We start from the raw sequence: 18,636 nt of genomic DNA, 5'->3' as shown, positions 1-18,636 counted from the left end.
CAGGGTTCCTATTCATCGTTCTTTATGTAGGATTCAAAACTTTTAAAGGCTCCAAATTTGAGATTTTTCCAACTATAAAAAAAAAAAAAAAAAAACTAAAAGTTTCAATTCTACACCTATTTGAATAATAGCCAAATCTTATCATCCATTCTACAAATACTAAAACAGGCTTCTATCATTTCAATTGTGTGGTGTTGGTTGGTGCGGTAGAAGCATCTGGGCCAGTTTAGAAAAACTTCGGACATTTCAAATAACAAACTAAATACCCCAAACAAAATTATGGTTCTTTAAAACACATTCTGGAAACTTTAAAGCATCATCAAGTAATTTTCCAGTCACCCACCCGCTACAGGACCTTTAAAAAACTGCACTGTTGAAAACAACTCCAGTCAGTCGCGTACTCTACAGCTACAGCGTTATCACTTCCTATGCAGCTTGAAGATGCATATCGTCATGAGCAAATGTCTGAAGAGGTTGGTAGTAAGGTATAATATCTGATGTAAAATACTGTGCAGCAGATTTTTTGCAGCAATTTTTTCTTTTATGCAAGTCGGTGAAGTATAGTCTGCCTCCCAGTAAAATGTTTATTATTTGTTCTTATAACGTGATTCCGTCTCTCCATGTTCTATAGTGGAATGCTAAAAACCGATTACTCTAAAGTCACAATAGTGATGCTAACAGAGGTTTGCACATATGGTACTACAAGTCTAATAAGGGGTATAAAATACTTTTCAACCATGTTTTTGTGTTTAGTTTCACCACAGAGCAAACACCTTGCCCGAATTCACTCTTCTGAGCCCTGTCCCGTTCTGATTCTCGCTCTCTCTTTTCTCCTTCTGACAAAGGTTTTCTTTGCCTTTTTGACGCCATAAACATCGAAGGCTAGTGCAGCATTGGGTGTCTGGCAACTGATGCCAGTGGCTTTTTATTGGCTTGCTTTAAAGCTGTTCATCTAAATGCGAGTACAGATCTGCCAAACTGCCACCGGGTCAATGGCACAGAAACTTGCAGGTTTTTACACCACTAATGGGTTTTTTTTAACTACTATAGCCAGTAGCGGGAAATGACAGAGCACTCAATCGCCTAATAAAGACTTAGATTACCATCAAAGGGAGTTAAAGAAGGATAAATTGAAGCCAAAATTTTCTTAAGTGGTGCTTTAAATCTTCATTCTGTTTTTGTAAATAGATATAAATGACAGCTTTAATGTGTTGTTTTGATATATTTAAAACATGTAATGAATCAGTGAAGATTCAGTAAGTGAGAGGAAAAAAAGAAATCCAAGCACCTGGATCTGAAATTGAAAATAAAAGATGTTAGCTTAACATCAGCCAGTATAAAACAACAACATGTATTCAGCTTTATCAGCCTTTGGTAACTTAGAAGATCTTTAAATTAAAGAAAATTTTCATTCATATGTTGTTATATGTGTTTTATTTTTTTAAACCGATCCAGAATTTGACCATCATAAAATGAAATCCATAACATTCAAAGCTTAATAGTTTAATGTTTAAGAGCTTGTAATGTATTATCTTGAGGTCACTGTGTCTAAGAACTACGGAAGAGGATTAGGGCCACTGGAAAAAAAAAAAAAGTTAACTTTATTTCAGTTTAGTATGAGAAAAAAGTCAGAATTCAGAATTTTTTCTTAGAATTCTGACTTTAATCTCAGAATTCTGACTGAATTCGGACAATAAAAAAGTCAGAATTCTGAGAAAAAATTCTGAATTCTGACTTTTTTCTCATATTAAACTGAAATAAAACTTAAAAATCAGTTAACTTTTTTTTCCAGTGGCCCTAATCCTCTTCCATAAAGAACTACAGGCAGTTTTAATCCTGACATTTTTTTTCTTCTTGCGAAAAGTTTCCTTAGTTTTAAGGTGAATCGTCTTCAAGAAACAAGAAAATTAGTCTGGTTTCCCTCCATTTTAGCACTAAGAAAGAAATCCTGCTGATGCGTGTTGAACATTAGCATTCCCACAGAAACTCACGAGCGTAATGAGAAAATTAAATTGAAAAAATGAAGCTTCATCTCAAGACAACAGCCACAAAACTGAATGTAAACCCTGAGCAAACTGCAAAATTGATTATTCCAGTTCTATCAAAACAAATAGGCCCGAATTCCAATAAAATACTATGGAAATCTCATGGACCGAAACCCAAAATGTTAGCCCCACTCCATACAATTAAAAGAACGCAGACATCAGTCACTGAAGGATGTCTTTGCTTTTCCAAATGTTTAATACATGATGGGAGACAATGTCCAAAAAAGATCATATAATATGAGAGGATTGGGTCAAAGAACAGAGCAGCCTTTCTCATCAGCTTTTTTTTAACATCTCCCTTTAGTGGTAAATAAACTGCTGCTCAAACTAACTACATCATAGAAAATATATAAGGTTGTGCATATATATAAAATGTTATGCTTAAAAGTTTGTATACACTTCCATTAAAGACAGAAAATAATCAGCTACCAGTAAAATAAATTGAAATTGACAAAAGTGTTGAATGAAAATCATGACATTCATTTTGAATAAATATATTTATATGAATATAATTGAAATAATCGTCAACTAATTTAATTAATTAGTTGCTATCTCGTACATAGAGTATAGATGTTCTAAAATATGCCTTTAGCTGACAGAGTAACAAACTTAGAGCAGAATTATACCAACATTGTAAAAAAAGAAGAGGACCCGAGCTTGGAGGGAAAAAAAAGGGGGGGGAAGCCACCCGCGATGGGTGAGGAAGAGTTATAAATATAAATATATATATATATCCCTTTCTCTGGCGGTGACATCACGGTGGGGTAAGCCACCGTGATGTAGGACATTCTTCCTGCTTTACAGGCAAAATTAATGGGAACTACTACACACATCTGGAATCAACAACAATTCAGATAGCCCTTATTTTGGCGACTCCTGAGGCACTTCTGCTGTAGCTTAGATGTCCATACTGATTAAGGGCATTTGGTTTGAGCAGTGTGGTGTGTTCTGCTCCTGCTGAAGTTCCTCAACAATGTAAATAGAATCGGGTCCCGATTCAGAATTTGTGAAATGTATATAAGAAAATGTAATTGAGTAACATTTTTTTAAAGTATCGGCCATATTTAAATTTTACAATAATAAAAAAAAATGTTTCTAACTAATTAAAATTAATGCATTAAAGTCCAAGCTCTAATTTTTATTATATTGATAATTAGGGATGCACGATATAATCTGCCCCTTTTCGGTATCGGCCTGTATCGGCCTTAAAACTGAATATCGGACATCGGCCACCCCACCGATATTTAAGCCGATATTTGATCAGCTTCTGAGTTTCTAAAGTCTAAAAAAAAAAAAGTACTTCTTCTTCTTCCTCAAAAACTTATTTTTTACAGACTTAAAAACTTCTACAGATGAGGGAAAAAATATTGATACATTAAAATATCACAATATCTTCATTTGCTGATATATTGCCATTTAAAAACACCATATCAATCTCTTTTACTAATGAAATATTGCTATATGTCATTGTTATGCTTCGAAATCCCCCGAAAATTCACAAATTTTTGCCATATTTTTATATGTTGATATATTGACGCGGTATCGATCTATTTTACTAACAAAATCTCACAAGAATTTGCAAGATATCACGAGAGTTTGTAACAGAACGAGGAAATTTCACGAGATTTTGAAAGTAAAATAGATTGATACCGCGTTTTCAAAAATCAATTTGATATCAGCATATGAAAATATATTTGAGTATATTATTTTTCAAAGTGTCAGAAATGGATAACAAAACTGCTATTTTCAATGACTACTTATTTTTGTCCAGCTTTAACATAGGTATCGATATCGGTTATCGGCTACATGAGTTTTAAAATATCAGCATATCGGCCAAAATCCCAATATCGTGCATCCCTATTGATAATGAATAATTGTCCAGCTCTAAGTCCATCTATCTATCTTCAGGTCCCTAGATGTTCAGCGGTCACTGTGTGGTTGGGCAGCACCACAGAGTGACAGATAACACGGGCTCCAATATGGATTTATTACCTGAATTGAATATCGTATAAAGGACATTGATCAAGCATTTCAATGTAAACATTTCTACTTTTATTAATATTATACACAGCCATTTATCTACAGGGATCTAGTGGCTTCAAATTTCTGATTGCAACACTGATTACATCATTGTACAGAGCACACATAGCAGCTAGTGATTATTTATATCTGTGTTCATTTGTAACCTTTTAAAAAAAAAGTATTTATCATGATGCATTTACTCACATGGCAAAGAATAGAGTTATTCATTTAACAGTAGTATTGGATCGGCTTCGGCCAAAACGCTCAGCTCCTGTATATGCATCTAATTGGGTGGGGAAAAAATGGTTCATGCTTCTCTATTTTCCATTATTCCCCTGCTCAACATGGTTCCACTGGCACCAATAAATTAGGGATGAAACAATAATCGGATGAATCATGATTAATCGTAGGCTGATAAACCAGACTGAATGAGCTGTTAAATGTGTAATTTAGTCTGGCCCCGAGGAATGAGACATCGGAAGACTGTTGATGAGAACAACACGTTGTCTTTCAAACCATGTCTGTGCCTATTGGCCAACGCTCTGACCAATGAGCGCAACTGACTGTGACATAGGGAGTGCGACAGAAAGCTGGTGGGGGGGTGTAAAGAAACAGCCTGTCGGTAAAACTGAGAATACGTCTTTCTTAAAAATTAATGAGCGTAGAGCCTCTTCCTGCTCATGTTTCAATAAAAATAAAAAAAAACAAGTCTAATCCTTCCAAAATTGATTCCAAAGTTGAGTGAAATGAGAACGGTTCAATAGTTGTTGCCATCTTCCTTGTTGTGCTTTGTGCAGTGTCGCACAGCTTTGTCATCCCGCCCTCAAAACCCTGCCTGCTTTGCATCCAGAAATTCAAAACACATCTCTGCATTGTGATTGGCCGGCCAATTCTAGGGCCTGGGGCATTGATCGAGGCTAAACCACTCGCAGGCAAAAATTATTTTGGCCGCTGGCTGGTGGGGTTAGTTTATTAGGCTAGATTAATCGATTAATTGTTATCTGTAGTATAGAGACTCAAAAACATGCCTTTAGCTGACAGAGCAACCTACTTATACAGGGATAGTGAAAAAATATATAAATATTTTGCTTTTAAGATCAAATAAAAACCCATTTCTCCTGTCAATATGCTCTAACCAGAACTCCACAAGGGTAGAATGTTTTTCACCTTGTTTAATTTTGTGAAAAAAACGTCTTTAAGGAACCTTTCGCTATGCGATTATTAGACTTAGACAACTTTTGTTGTTTTTTGGGGAAAACAATTTCGTTTTGTACAGTTTTCCTAACATTTCCGTTCCTTAGTGCAGCGATTAATCGATTAATCTAAAATATAATTTACAGATTAATTGATTATCAAAATAATAATTTGCAGCCTTACAATAAATACAGAATTTCTACAAACATCTTCTCCTCATTCTGTAAATCAGATAAATTGTTTTATCCCTAATTTACTTAAAACAAGAAGTGAGAAAATGTTGTCATTTACCTTTTTTTTATGCACGATGCACGAGAATATGTATGTGTATTCATAAACTATTTTACCCTGTCCTCAGAAAAAAAAAACTACGAATTAGAACGGCAGATGTTTAATTATTTGTGCCTGGAACTGAATAACTGGGGCCTGGATCGCTTAAAATCAGCTGCTCCGGAGCGGAAGCAGCGAATCATATTTTCTACGGATGTGGTCAAAGACCTTTTTTTCTGCGTATCATGGCAGACAACAACAATTTACAACTATATATCATCGATAAACCATTTTTGGAGCATTACAATCACGATAAAACATTGTCATACATGTAGGTGGAAATAAGCCTCGCGTTCGCGATCAGAAGGGGGCGTGTCTTTGTTTACTTCCGACAGCGAGGGTCTTCTACCAGCTGACCACAGGCAATACAAACACATGAATTTTCATTCAGATATTTAACAGCTTTTTTCCCTTTCTTTAACCCGATAATATCTACACAAATAGCTGAGTGCTCTTTGGTGACTGAAGTAGGTTCATTCAGAGAGAAGCTAAACCTTGGTTAGCATCGTTAGCATACTACGGTTCGGTTTCCAGTATATAAAACAAACCGACATAAAAAAGCGCTGCGAAGCGGAAGGTAGTTCTTCACATCATCAGTCTATCAGGTAACGGTGAGTGTATCGCTTACCCGTGGGCTGTTAATGGGGACATAGACTCAATGCCGTCCATCAGCTAACCTTAGCATCACACAAAACTTTGGAAACTGGAGTTCGGCGCTTCCCACTGACGTCACAGTCTCCTTCTTTTCAAAAGCCAATAGGAGCAGGAGTTCAGAAACGGCGTTGAAGGTTTGACCAATCCGGACTCCCGGATGTGTGTGTGGGTGTGTGTGCGACCCTTTGGGTTTATCCTGATTTCATCTGATGGAGAGAGAAAAAAATAACATCTTCTTATAGGGCTATCAGTCTTTTATTAATTCATTCTATATACTCTGTGTTGATAAGTTTGTTTCAGTGATAATATATTATGATCTCTAGAGGTTTAAATTACTGACACTATCCAGTTAGAGTAATTATAATAGCAACTGTGAAAGAATGTTTCTGTAAGTTTGTTAATAGTGGAGGACACAGACACTATGAGCCAGATGGGGTATGACTGGAACCAGAAGGAGGAGACTGCAGAGCTGCCTGGGGGGGAAGAGATGAATAATCCCAAGAAGTGTGGAAAAGAAGGCCCCTGCTGCTCTGGCAAGTACCAAGGAACATTTCTCCTAATATGTGCGCTGCAGAGTCTGGGGAGCTGATGGGAACAGAAGCCGGCAGGTGATTTGTGCCCTTTGTGCCGAGAATAATCCGGACACCTTGCGGCTAATGGTGAGGCAGATGTCATCCTCAGAGAGCCTGCAGTTTCAGCAGGAACGGGTCACTCTTCTAGATCTATAAGACTAGAGTAAATGTCTTAGTGTCTGGCAATGAACTTTAGCACATTTCAATAATGTTTATTTTCCTCCTACATGACAAGAAAAGCTACATAATGCATGGGGTTAAAGAGGGACCCATCCAACAAAGATCCAATTTGTCATCAATATCGTTACACTCTCAGACCTTAAAGGTTGTTTTTTTTAACTTAAGAGCTTTACAGTTTTACTAAGATATTTGTGATGAAAATAAATTCAGCCCCAACATTTTGCAGAAGCAATAACACTTCTCTGTACAATCTTTCTGACAGGATCCTAATTAATTTACAGATTTATTGGGAATCGGTGGCTTTAGATAGGAAACCACCTTCCTGTTTGTCATTTTGATGCAATAAATCTTTAACCATGCACTTGTCTGTACTAACAGAGCTATGCAGAATAAAAATTCAGGATCAGTTTGCTTACTTCTCTTCCGAAGTTACCCTGTTATTATCTTAAAATGTACTGGATTGTTTCATTTTGAATTTGGAGCTATAGCTGGATACGAATCATGTCTTTTTATCTTATTAGTTACTTTGAGATTATAACTTATGTATTTGGCACTATATCAACTAAACTGAATCCAATGCTTTTCATACTGGTTGAAGTGCTTAGTAACAGCAGCAGGGGACACTGATGGGAGCTGAAGCAAAGCGCTGTAGCTACAGACATCCTGCTGGTGGTGGAGTATCAGGTTTGCTGTGCTTCACTGGTCCGCAGGAGGCATTTAATCTTGCTGATTGCACTTTAAGAGTTAACTTGTGTCAGTAGGCGAGTACTTAAGTCATTAAGCCAGTATTCTGTTAAGTTCCAAACATAAGGATTATGAAGGACTACTACAGATGCGGAGCTCAGTTACATGTTTGAACAGGAAATATTGTCTCTCAGCTTTACGGAGGATTCCAGAGGGGGGTAAAACTTAGACTTGGCCATGGATTTAGCTGCTGGGAACAGCATTGCAGTGGGAACCCATATGCAGAACATTTGTATTTGTTACCATGGCGAACCTTCAAGTAGGATCTTTGACATTGAAAAGAAAATGCACATAACTGATGATGGTCACAATTCTATAAAGGAGCAGATTACCATGAATGGTGAAAGGGTGGAGAGATTCTGCTAATTTCTAAAAGGAATATAATCCACCCCCTTTTCTCTCCCCCTCCCTGCCACCTCCTTCTTTCTCTCTCTCCCTCTCTCTCTCTCTCTCTGAGTCCCAGCCCCTGAAGGTGTCATAACTGTGCTCTCTCTCCCTCTCTCACTCATTCCCGATCACCGCCAGATCTTTAAAAGCTGGTGCTTTGCCGTGTCTTTCTCAATCTCCATTTGTGTCCTCTGGCACTGCAGGAGGACTCAGCCGGCAAAGCACCAAGGAAACCTACTGTTTCAGGAGCAGGACGAAGACGCAGGAAAGGGGAAAAGACAGAGTGATATCCATCCAGAAATAGCATCGGCCACATTTAACTGACAGGGGGTGACAGTGTGCAGAACCTGAGACCTGGACAGAAGATGCCTCTCCTTTCTAACTTAACGGCCGTTGTGTTGCTGCTGATTGCCCACTGCGGATCGTGGGCAGGGGGAAGCCGCTGGGGCCCTTTCAAGGTCTGTCCCTCCTGCAAGGATCCTCTGGGGGCAGGCCGGCCCCCGAGGGACCATAATGTTGCCGGCAGCACGACAGTTTTGGCTCAGGGGGAGCCGTGCGGTGTGTATACCCTGAGCTGTGCCAAGGGGCTCCGCTGTGTGCCCCCGCCCAGGGAACACAGCCCCCTGCAGGCTCTGTTGCAGGGACGAGGCATTTGTGCCAAGCACATCAGAACTAGTCCCACTGAGAGGCCCCACCCCACAGGTAAGACACAAGTGCATTAAATCTCACATAGAGATGCATGCGGGCATTTAGAGGAAAGCAGATTAAGCCTGACATACAGTGTTGGTTTACAACAGATTCTACATACATTTCTCCATAATATGCACCCTCATCTAGCTCTTCCGTCTCTGTGATGCTGTGTCACCCCGAAGGAAAAAAAAGGCATCCAGTGTCTGACATTTCAAAGCTGGCAAAATTTTGTGCACCACAAGCGACTTTGCCAACCTCTGGCGTTAGGCTCCGCATCACAGCATCTCCAAAATCCACCTTCATTTAAAAAAAAAAAGAATTGTCTTTAAGATTCTTGACCCATAATTTTTTAAATCACAGGTCAGAATTACACCCTTGGTTTCAGCACCAGTCTGTTGGTGAGGATGTACGTTTTGCAGTAACACATCCACATGTATCATCCATCGCCATGCCAGGGATCATGACAGTGTGTGTGTCCTACAAGACAGCCTCTCTGTAGGGAATTAGGATGGAATGTGAAACTGTCACAGTGTCACCTACATCCTGATCAGGCTGCTATTTATTGCAGTGATCACCATCTGCTGTCCAAACTGAGACATTGCGATTAACCGGCGAGAAAAGGAAAAGTACTGATTGTAATTGGGTCTCCTGTTTAGCCGGTCACAGTTGGAGGTCCTCGGTGGACTTGTTTAGCGTGTTCTTCTGCACAACAATGCAGCAGTCCAAAGCAAAGAGTAAATTAGGATACACTGATATAATACGACTGAGATTTGGGGCTGGTTTTGGTCTAAAGGTTCTGCTGCTTTGATGATAACGTTCTCATGATGGCATTTCCTTTCCTCACAGGTCCGCATCCCTCACACTTTGGCGACCTTGAAAAAGTAAGTTTAAGCTTTGGTCTTATAAATATACCTTTAGTATTTTGAATAAATCTGTAAAATCATATGGAAATAAAAATAGAAAAAAAATGTATTTTGCAGTGCAATGCATTTCAGGCAGCTCTCCTCACAGATCCACTGCTGTTCGGGGTGTTGCAGCGGCATGTACACACACTGTTCACAAGCCATGCATTATGGTGCATGATATGTGTGCTGCTATGCGGCAGAACTAATTGAGCATGATGTGAATCGGGAAAGTTTTGACTCGGCTGCTGCAGCTGCAGATTTATCTTGACTAGAAGACCAGTGTGTATGTTTAGAAGTGATATATATGGCACCCAACAAGATGACACAGTAGCATTTCACACAAAAATGCACAGTCATTACTGTGACCTGAAAAGCTGGGGCATTGTATAACAAATTGTTATATAATGTGACATAATATGTGACATTTAATAACCATACATTCTCTGCTTCTGCCTATTACGATACATCACAGTAGCTAATCTAAAATAATTGTCTTTTTTTTAATCAAAGGGGATTTCTGAGGGGAGACAGTGGCTTGCAAATGCCACCCAGGTTCTTTCTTTGCCTCCCTGGAGCTTTTAAAGTCACCCTCTGCATTGCTGCTTTCAGGCACCCTGTCGCAAGCTGCTCAACAGTGTCCTGAGGGGTCTGGAGCTGACAGTCTTCCAGTCTGACCGCGACATCTACATTCCTAACTGTGATACCCGGGGTTTCTACAGGAAAAAGCAGGTAGAGTCTCTGACATCTCAAACAACCAGGGAACTTTTCCAGGCTTCTAGATCTATACTCCAATGGCATTTTCTGCTCAGTGTTGCACAGTAATGACCCTGAAAAATGAACACAATTGTGTCGCAGAATGAAACTGATCTATATATTTTTTGTCTTTATTTTACTCCGATCCCCCTTAATATAATCCAGAACTGGAGCATAAACTAATTCTCTGTATAAATCCAGCTGTAGTGTGAAGCCCTTCCCATCGGTGAACTCACATCAGCACCGACACCGTGGAGCATGTCAGTCAGATCAGGGTTAAAATTGCGCTGACTTTCAATTTAGGCCCTATTAACATGACAGCGATTCTTTAAAAGTTGTGGTTCCCTTTCAGTAACACATCTACATAACATTTTTTATGCAAACTCCATGATCAATAGTAGTAATATTGCCACACATTAAAAGTGGTGTAATTTCCTTACCACTGCCACTAGTAGGCGGTGTGTTCTCTGAAATGTACATGGTCTCCCTGCTTAAAAAGGTTTTAAAAAAAAGCAGCATCACCAAGAGCTTTTACTGTATGGGGAAGGTGGCTCCCCTTTGGCTTCTTCATACATGAAGGTTCTGTTATTCCTCTTTACACAACAATGAAGACGGGATGTTTTTAGAGCCACCTGCTCTAGTACCCATTTTTTAATTTTTGCCTTATTGGACAGTAGAAAAGCAACAAAACTTAAATAGAAACTTAAAAAAAAAACACAGAAAGCTTTAAACATCTAAAAAAAAAAGTCAAACCACAATTAAAAATCAACTGTGAGACATGGTAGTGGCAGCATGCTGCAAGACGCAGGGATGCTCTCCAGTCAAACTGACTGTATTGCAAAGATGAATATCACCCAGTAAATATTTTTATTTGTAAAGATTATTGTACATAAATCCAAAGTAAGGTACAAATATATAGGTACATAAATAATTCTGTGTGTCCTATCTTTTTTCTTTCCTTAAATTCCTCTTAGTGCCGCTCCTCCAAGGGCATGCAGCGTGGCCACTGTTGGTGCGTAGATGAGCTTGGCGCGCCAGTGCTTTCACATGCCAGAGAGGACGGCCCTTTACCATGCGATGGGGAGTGAGGGATGGGTCTACCCAAGTGCTCTGAGTCCGGAGAAGGAGGAGGAGGAGGTGTTGGATGGTTGGAGGAGCTGGAGCACAGGGAGGAGAGGGCGGGTGGCTTTAGCATGTGCTAGACACTGCCTGGACAGGAGGTAACAGGGATAAACCACTCCCTATGGGGGAAATACAAACACATTTGTGTCCTCTCTTTCTTTCTCTCTCTCTCTCTTGCAGCAAGATATACACTTTTAAGATCAAGCATCAGCAACAGTAACATCTGCCTGAATGTCAAACAGCTGCAGCAGCGTCCTTTGCCTCGCCTCAGTGACATGCTGCTTGCTCACATTAATGCTCAGTGAACTGCCTCAGCGATCCAAGTCGCGTTACTCCTTAAAAACAAAAGGAAAAAAAAAAGCCCCCGTATTCCCTGACTCTTGTCCTGGCTTTTCTTTGCTTTTTCTTCCTTTTTCACTTTAGGATAGCTGACACTGCCTGTGTTTGTTCTGATCTCAGTGGGCTGAAATACTGTTACGCAGGTGATGTGACACAAAGCATCTGATTAATGTGTCTCCCTCACCGTCCTCTCTTCCCCTCTCCAAAGATACACTGATATCGCCATAAATGACAGAGATATTTCTTTTTTTTATTATTATTAACTTATTTTTGAGTATGCATTGCCCATCAATTACTGCTTGGATCCTATAGTATCAAATATATATAGATATATAAAATACATGTCAAGTCAGAAAAATAATAAGCGTATGTGTCTGGATGCGTTGGTTCATTCTGACTGCTTATTGGTTGTTTCTTTGTACATATGTTGGATTTTTGTGGTCGAGTGTTTGTTCTGAAGTGGCAGACAAAAAGCTTACAGCTGTTACTCTTTTCAAAAAAAAGTTGTAAGGCATATTTTTCTACACGTCAGTATAATATTTTATAATATATATAAATATATATGAATTGTTGATTTATTTAATGAAGCTACAATACAATGCCATGTATTTTTATATTGTCAGCAGTTTTTTATTTAAATACAGAGATTATTTTATTTCATGTTGGGGGAAGGTGTTGTGCCCTAAAGACGCCTTTAGGGCCGTGATCGTCAGTTCATTCATTAGAGCTCCATTCAACTGCTGTACTTGACATGTAACAGTTATAAACAGAGGTGGGGCCAAGTTATTACTACCAAAGTTCCAAGTAATTATTGTGTCTTTGTAGTCAAATCCAAGTCCTACAGTTTATTTTCAGGTCATGCTGAGCTATGTACGGGACTTGCAGCTTGTTCAGGGTGTTCCCTACATTCTGCATGTTGGCAGCTGGTATAGGTGCACTATTTCTGACTCTCTCTCACTCTGACATTAATGAGTGCATCAAGTGATCTCAAATTAAAATTCTCAAGTCCACTCGCAACTCAGTATTCTATTTAAAGTTGAGTCTCATCTTTTCTCCTCTTCTAATCTAATCAAGTCAAGAGCCGAGTCGTCAACTAGAAGTCCGAATTTTAAACCTTACCTTCCAGGTAAAAGATTTTAACTGAGACATCCCCAAAAGTCGCAATTTGAACTTGTAAAGTCAGAGCAAAGAGACCATACCCGACTTTCACATAATCAACAGTAGTTAAACAGTCTACTTTCACTGATTTTAGCAGTCCTTTCTTATTTACTTTTCATGTAGTCCCTCCTACATAGGGCTCTCATGGTAACAAATTTTGCCGGACAATGAATTGTCCCAGAAATTTTCACAATAAACAATATTTTTTTTCGGCTCTGACTCCAAATTGCTCCATCACTGCAGCTAACATGTTCAGATTTGAAACTGCATTTTCCAAATCTAGATCCGTATTTTTCTGGCCTGCTACTCCTCAGTCACTATTACAGTGGCTACACTAAGGAAAGGATAAGGGGAGGGATGAGTGGAGACTGATGTGAGACCTTTTTGTCATCTAGACCCTTTATTAGATAGAGAGGGACACACAATAAAAAAAAACAACATACAAAGTTAATTGAGCTCATTTCAATTTGTCATGCATTTATTTATTTTTTTAAATCTTGCGATGAATTTATATATTGTTTATTATGACAGGCCTAGTCTTACGAGTACTGCTTTTAAGTGTCTTTAAGACCATATTTTTCAATGTTGTTTATATGCCCAAAACACAGTGCTAGATCAGTGTTTTTGTTATTGTTATGATTGTTGTTAAAGTGGCCATATATATTTGGAGAATAGGAACATCCACATGGGGAACACTTTGAATATTACGTCACTCTGATTTCCCTGTTTTGAGGTAAACCGAATGCACCATGAGACCATTAAAGTCATCGAGACAAAGTCCACACCTCTGTTTATAAATCATGTTTATCCTTTAATTTTTCTTATGTTTATGCTTTTTTAAAAGTGGATAAGAATAAGAATGTTAATTCTTTGTTTTATTTTTTTTTGCAAGTCATGCTGTCATTTTTGATTTCAGTAAAATAAAAGAAAAAAATTGAAAAAGGGTCTGATTTGTTAGTGTTATGGTATGTCTCTGCTGCGTCCTTGCAAAAGTCCCGAAATCTGTGTGCTACTAAAAGAAATTAATCCTGTTTCTGACCAATCTTGTTGTGCCAGTGTGTGTGCTGTGGTGATGGGTCCGTACACAGAGGGCCTGTAAAACGTTTGCAAATACAAAAATAAAACTGACAGTAAAAATGGAGAAGAATAAACATATATTAATAGAATGTGAGGTGTCAAGTGTTTTCCTTTATTATGATAGACTGAGATCTTTTTACTGATGGTGCAGCCACTGTAAAAACAGCCTCACTGCAGTCAGTTCACAGAAACTACGATAGAAGTCATGTGGCAGAGGAATAATCCAAAACATCTGTTATTCATACAAAATAATACATTTTTGTAGACATGAGTGTGCAATTAGATGTTTATATTTGACTCCTTTTTGATCAAATTAAAGTTATGAATCTACAAATACGAGCAAAACAATAAACTGAGGTAACATTGAGAGCAAAAGTATGCAGGGGAACGAGTGTCGCAATACAATAAATAAATACCTTATGAAACAATTATTTAAATGTTTTATTAAAATGGGAAAAATACAGAACTTACTTAACAAATATCTTTAATTATATGGGCCTCAGTTAAATGTATACTCCCACCATGCTAGACAGAAGCTAGCTCTCTCGTAAGCTTATTACATATATTTCAGACCAAAGTATGGATTTAGAGGCTGGATTTGCACACTATATATGTTGTAAATAAATAGCAATACATTTTCAAAGTTATCTCTGCCTTTTTCTGTAATAATGTTCACAAGACGTTTTCTTATCTTGCTTAGTGAGAAGAAACTAATCACATGTCAGGGTTTCAATGGATCGGCTCTGATCCCGCCTCCTTGACTTGGATGAATGATGACAGTTTCGATAAATTCCTAGTGTGCCTCAGCAAGGAACATGAAATAACTATATTTTCTTCATAAAATATGCCCAAATAATTTGTTATATATATATATATATATATTAGATAAAAACTGTACTTGTTTCAATTTTTAATAAATGAATGACTCATATAAATAATTATTTAATAATTTATTGAATCGTGGCACTCATCACTCTCCATACAAACGAGGGTAAAGAGTTTCTTCAATACTTTGCTGCTTTTAAAACTTGAAAACCTGTGATTGATGGAAACTCGAATGTTGCTCTTTTCCTAAAAAGGGGGTTAGAGTTTTTCCTCTAAAATCACGAGAAACATTTAACTCTTACAAGAAAAAAAGGAAAAGCTGATCATCTTTTTAAAGAGGCTAGTTAATCCTCTGAGCTGTCTTTTCCATAACAGTCAGCATACGTATGTTTCTAAATTGGACTTCACCCCTGAACTTCAGTAGAAAGCTTATGCATTGCAGTCCAGTGTTTCATAAAAAAAATATACCCAAAAAGAAACACAGTTATGCATTTTTGACAGTTGAATTTGAAAGATGACACCAGTAAGTTATCTTGGAGTATTTTCAACAACTCTGTAATAAATTTAAAGAATAAAATTTGTATTCAATATGGGTCAATTTTGAGTCCTGCCAGGATGATGGAGTTCCTGACTGCGTTTGTAAGGTTGAGTCAAACCAGCCAGAGGAAGCATATTTTAGCCAATACAGTGCAGAATCCCTTTTTCAAAATGTCAAAACCACAGGTGACAATGAGAACATATAGAACATTTAGGCTTGGTCTTGGGTTCAGCTCTTTAAGTCATGACAGAGTGAAGTCACCCCTGCATTTCTGAAGCTGATGCCCCACTCTGTCCATCTCCATACAAACATTTCTTATGTACAACGCAAACCACAAAAGTCAACAACTGCAAAAAAAAAAAACTAAAATTATTTATGGTTTCGTTAGGTTTATTCTTTATTAGTCATGTGTATTACCTATCTGTTAAGCAGATTAGATGGAGTGGACAGCCTTCCTTCACATGGTGTATCACATTATGGGTGCGGAGGCGATCTAATTAGTGCAGTCTCTTTGCTTGTTCAATACACACAGGATAATGATGCATCCCGGAGCCAGATTGATAAAGAAGAGCATATCTGTAATGCTGAGGCATAGAAGCAAGAGGCACAGAGGTCAGGGCTTGGATGGCTAAGCATCCACCTGATGCAATGTTTGGGGCTCGATTTCTGGATGCCATTGCATGTTGACAACAAGCCCACAGCTGTGTCAACTCCCTGCAATTTCTCTATCCTGTAATGATCTGATCTAGAATAACTTCTGTTAATTTTTTACTCCTGTTTTGGTAATTTTGTATATAGATTTACCAAGTCTTAAGTTAAGAATAGTTAAACCTAGTAGCTTGCTCCCAGGAAAAGAACTGGAAGGGAAGCTCCGAGGTGTAATCACCTTCAGGGGGAAATAGCTTCCTTTAAGCAGTTTGCTAAATGGTCAAATGATATCTGATTTCATAGCTTTTGAGTAAAAATGTCAGAATAATTGTATTATATCGCTCTGTGTACACTACATTGTTTTACTGTCAGAGGAACTATTCTATAATATGACATAGTTTTAAATAGTCTGCACCAAAGATGAGCAAAAAGTAGTGAAAATTATGGTTGATGTGCACTGTCGCACAAAAAAAACCCGGTTTCCAAGTGGGATACTGAAACCACACTGAGCTCATGCTGCTTTTAGGCAGTTTTTAGGTGCATAAAAGATCAATTTCTCCTGCCTGTGCAATCAGACACTAAATATGTGACCATTTCCTGTGTAACAGCATAGAATACGTCATTTGTAAATTGATTATTGGAAGGTGATACAGGGAATGAAGAAGGAAACATGATCCTTTCCTGGATGCAGAGGCGTAGCCAGAAATGTTTTATAAGGGTGGCCAGGCAATAACCAATGTACACTGAGGGGTGGCTGAAAGCGGATCGGCACCAGAACCTCTGGGTCAATATACACTGTTCCAACAGGAAAATTAAAAAGCAAAACAGCCATATTTTCTAAATAAAGACTAACTATACTTTTCTACAGTCTTTGTTAACAAATAGATGCATATATTTAAGCATCCCTAATTTCTAGATAAAAGATATGGTGGATAAAACTGAGTTTTGAGTTCTGGGGCATAAATCAATCATCATTGTCATCAATTAACTTCAAAATCAATAAACATTCTGCATAAAATGTATATTTACATGCACTAATATCTACATAAATTGATTATTTATTAAGTTTTTATTAAAATAGTTATTTACCTATGAGTTTACTGAAGACTCCTAGATGACTTGCAGAGACACATGTTTTTCTCTTAACCCCATAAAACACAAAATCTAGTTATAAAAAAGAGCATGAATTTCGTACGTATCATCTTTGATATTAGTATATTAATGTGTATAATTGACCAAAAAAATAAAAAATGTTTTGAATATTCCACTTGAGAGTATTACTGCTGCCACTGTCTGTATTAGAGAGAAAAAATGGTAGGGGTGGCCAATAATTGGCTAGAGGTGGCCATGGCCCCCTCTGAAGGGCGTAGCTTTGACCTCAACCTTGGTAGGGACACTATTGGTCTTAAGTTGAATTGGTCCGATGTCATTGGTCCTACGCATTATGCATGCTCCTATTTTTTATTTTTTTTTATGCTTGACGTGAGTGTTGAAGCGTCAGTGGCTCAGAATAATGTAAAATTGGGACAAATTAACGCTTTGAGAAGGGTAACATTTGAACTTGACTATGATGGAAGGTAAATACGTTCCTTTTTAACCAAATAGTTTAAATATATCTGTTATATGTGGATTTATCCTGTGTTTTCTTTTGAAGAAATTGAATTGTGCAGAGGTAAACAGAGGTAAAACCCACTCTTATTATTTTAATCTGATATGCTGATATTCTCTGTATTGTAAAAACAAAGCAAAATAACATATTCAAGGGACTGCAAACAGATTTATTGTATTTACATGGGCACGGGAACTATAAGGGAAACTGACAATGAGCAATTAAAATATGAACTTCAATGTACAAGTTGTGAGAAAAGAAGCGACTGCTGCAACAACACTATATTGTAAACTATAAACATGTTATTCAAATAGAATTATTGGTAGGGACAAGTAGGACGGGCCAAAAGTTTGGTAGGGACAAGTCACTATGGTCCTTTTGCAAATCTATGCCCATGCCACCCCTGGCCCCCCATCTAGCTCCACCCCATCATGTGTCCTACTTATATAGATTCAGATTTTTAATTGAGCGCTGCTGCGCATTATGATTCTGGCATACGTTATGGTTAAATGTTGGCATAAACATATTTAAATATGTGATGTATACGCATATTCCTTTTATGAACGTTTAATTAAATAGATCTTTATTGATCCTGAAGCAAAATAATAAATTGATATGTCAATTATTGTAAATACATATCAGTATTCCAAAATGACACCCTCAGAATACAATGTTTTGTCACATGTCCCAAGAGTTTACTTTCATGCGTTAACCAAAAATGCATTAAACGTGTTTGTTCCCGCCTATATGTGGGTCACCTGACCCCAACAGATTGAATATGTTTGGACACTGACAGCTGTCAGTCAAACTGAAAATAACACTGAGTGACCTAAAGGTGGCGGTG

General features: G+C 37.9%; 2 protein-coding genes across 2 annotated transcripts in view; one reads left to right on the top strand and one right to left on the bottom strand.

The window, feature by feature from the left end:
• LOC107088739 (SPRY domain-containing protein 3-like) overlaps nucleotides 1-6,260 on the bottom strand; it is a 69,016-nt gene extending 62,756 nt beyond the window's left edge. The window contains exon 1 of the mRNA XM_015381095.1: nucleotides 6,220-6,260. Within this exon, the coding sequence (XP_015236581.1) occupies nucleotides 6,220-6,260 (41 nt within the window). The remainder of the gene's footprint in view (nucleotides 1-6,219) is intronic.
• Nucleotides 6,261-8,230: 1,970 nt separating this feature from the next.
• Nucleotides 8,231-14,234, top strand: igfbp6 (insulin like growth factor binding protein 6). Its single transcript, XM_015381072.1, has 4 exons — nucleotides 8,231-8,830; nucleotides 9,665-9,699; nucleotides 10,333-10,452; nucleotides 11,451-14,234. The coding sequence occupies exons 1-4, from the start codon at nucleotides 8,494-8,496 to the stop codon at nucleotides 11,562-11,564; spliced, it is 606 nt and encodes a 201-aa protein (XP_015236558.1). The 5' UTR covers nucleotides 8,231-8,493; the 3' UTR covers nucleotides 11,565-14,234.
• The last annotated feature ends 4,402 nt before the right edge of the window (nucleotides 14,235-18,636 follow it).

Source organism: Cyprinodon variegatus, unplaced genomic scaffold (assembly GCF_000732505.1).
Source record: "Cyprinodon variegatus isolate N-32 unplaced genomic scaffold, C_variegatus-1.0 Scaffold228, whole genome shotgun sequence".
Classification (NCBI taxonomy): Eukaryota; Metazoa; Chordata; class Actinopteri; order Cyprinodontiformes; family Cyprinodontidae; genus Cyprinodon; species Cyprinodon variegatus.
The sequence above is the reverse complement of the archived record's forward strand: the minus strand, read 5'-3'. Positions and strand labels throughout refer to the sequence as shown.

Excerpts from the sequence above, each read along its gene's own strand:
- igfbp6 (XM_015381072.1), top strand. The coding sequence starts at position 8,494 with ATGCCTCTCCTTTCTAACTTAACGGCCGTTGTGTTGCTGCTGATTGCC. Across the intron at positions 9,700-10,332 it reads ACTTTGGCGACCTTGAAAAA|GCACCCTGTCGCAAGCTGCT; the intron begins GTAAGTTTAAGC and ends TGCTGCTTTCAG. Across the intron at positions 10,453-11,450 it reads GTTTCTACAGGAAAAAGCAG|TGCCGCTCCTCCAAGGGCAT; the intron begins GTAGAGTCTCTG and ends AATTCCTCTTAG.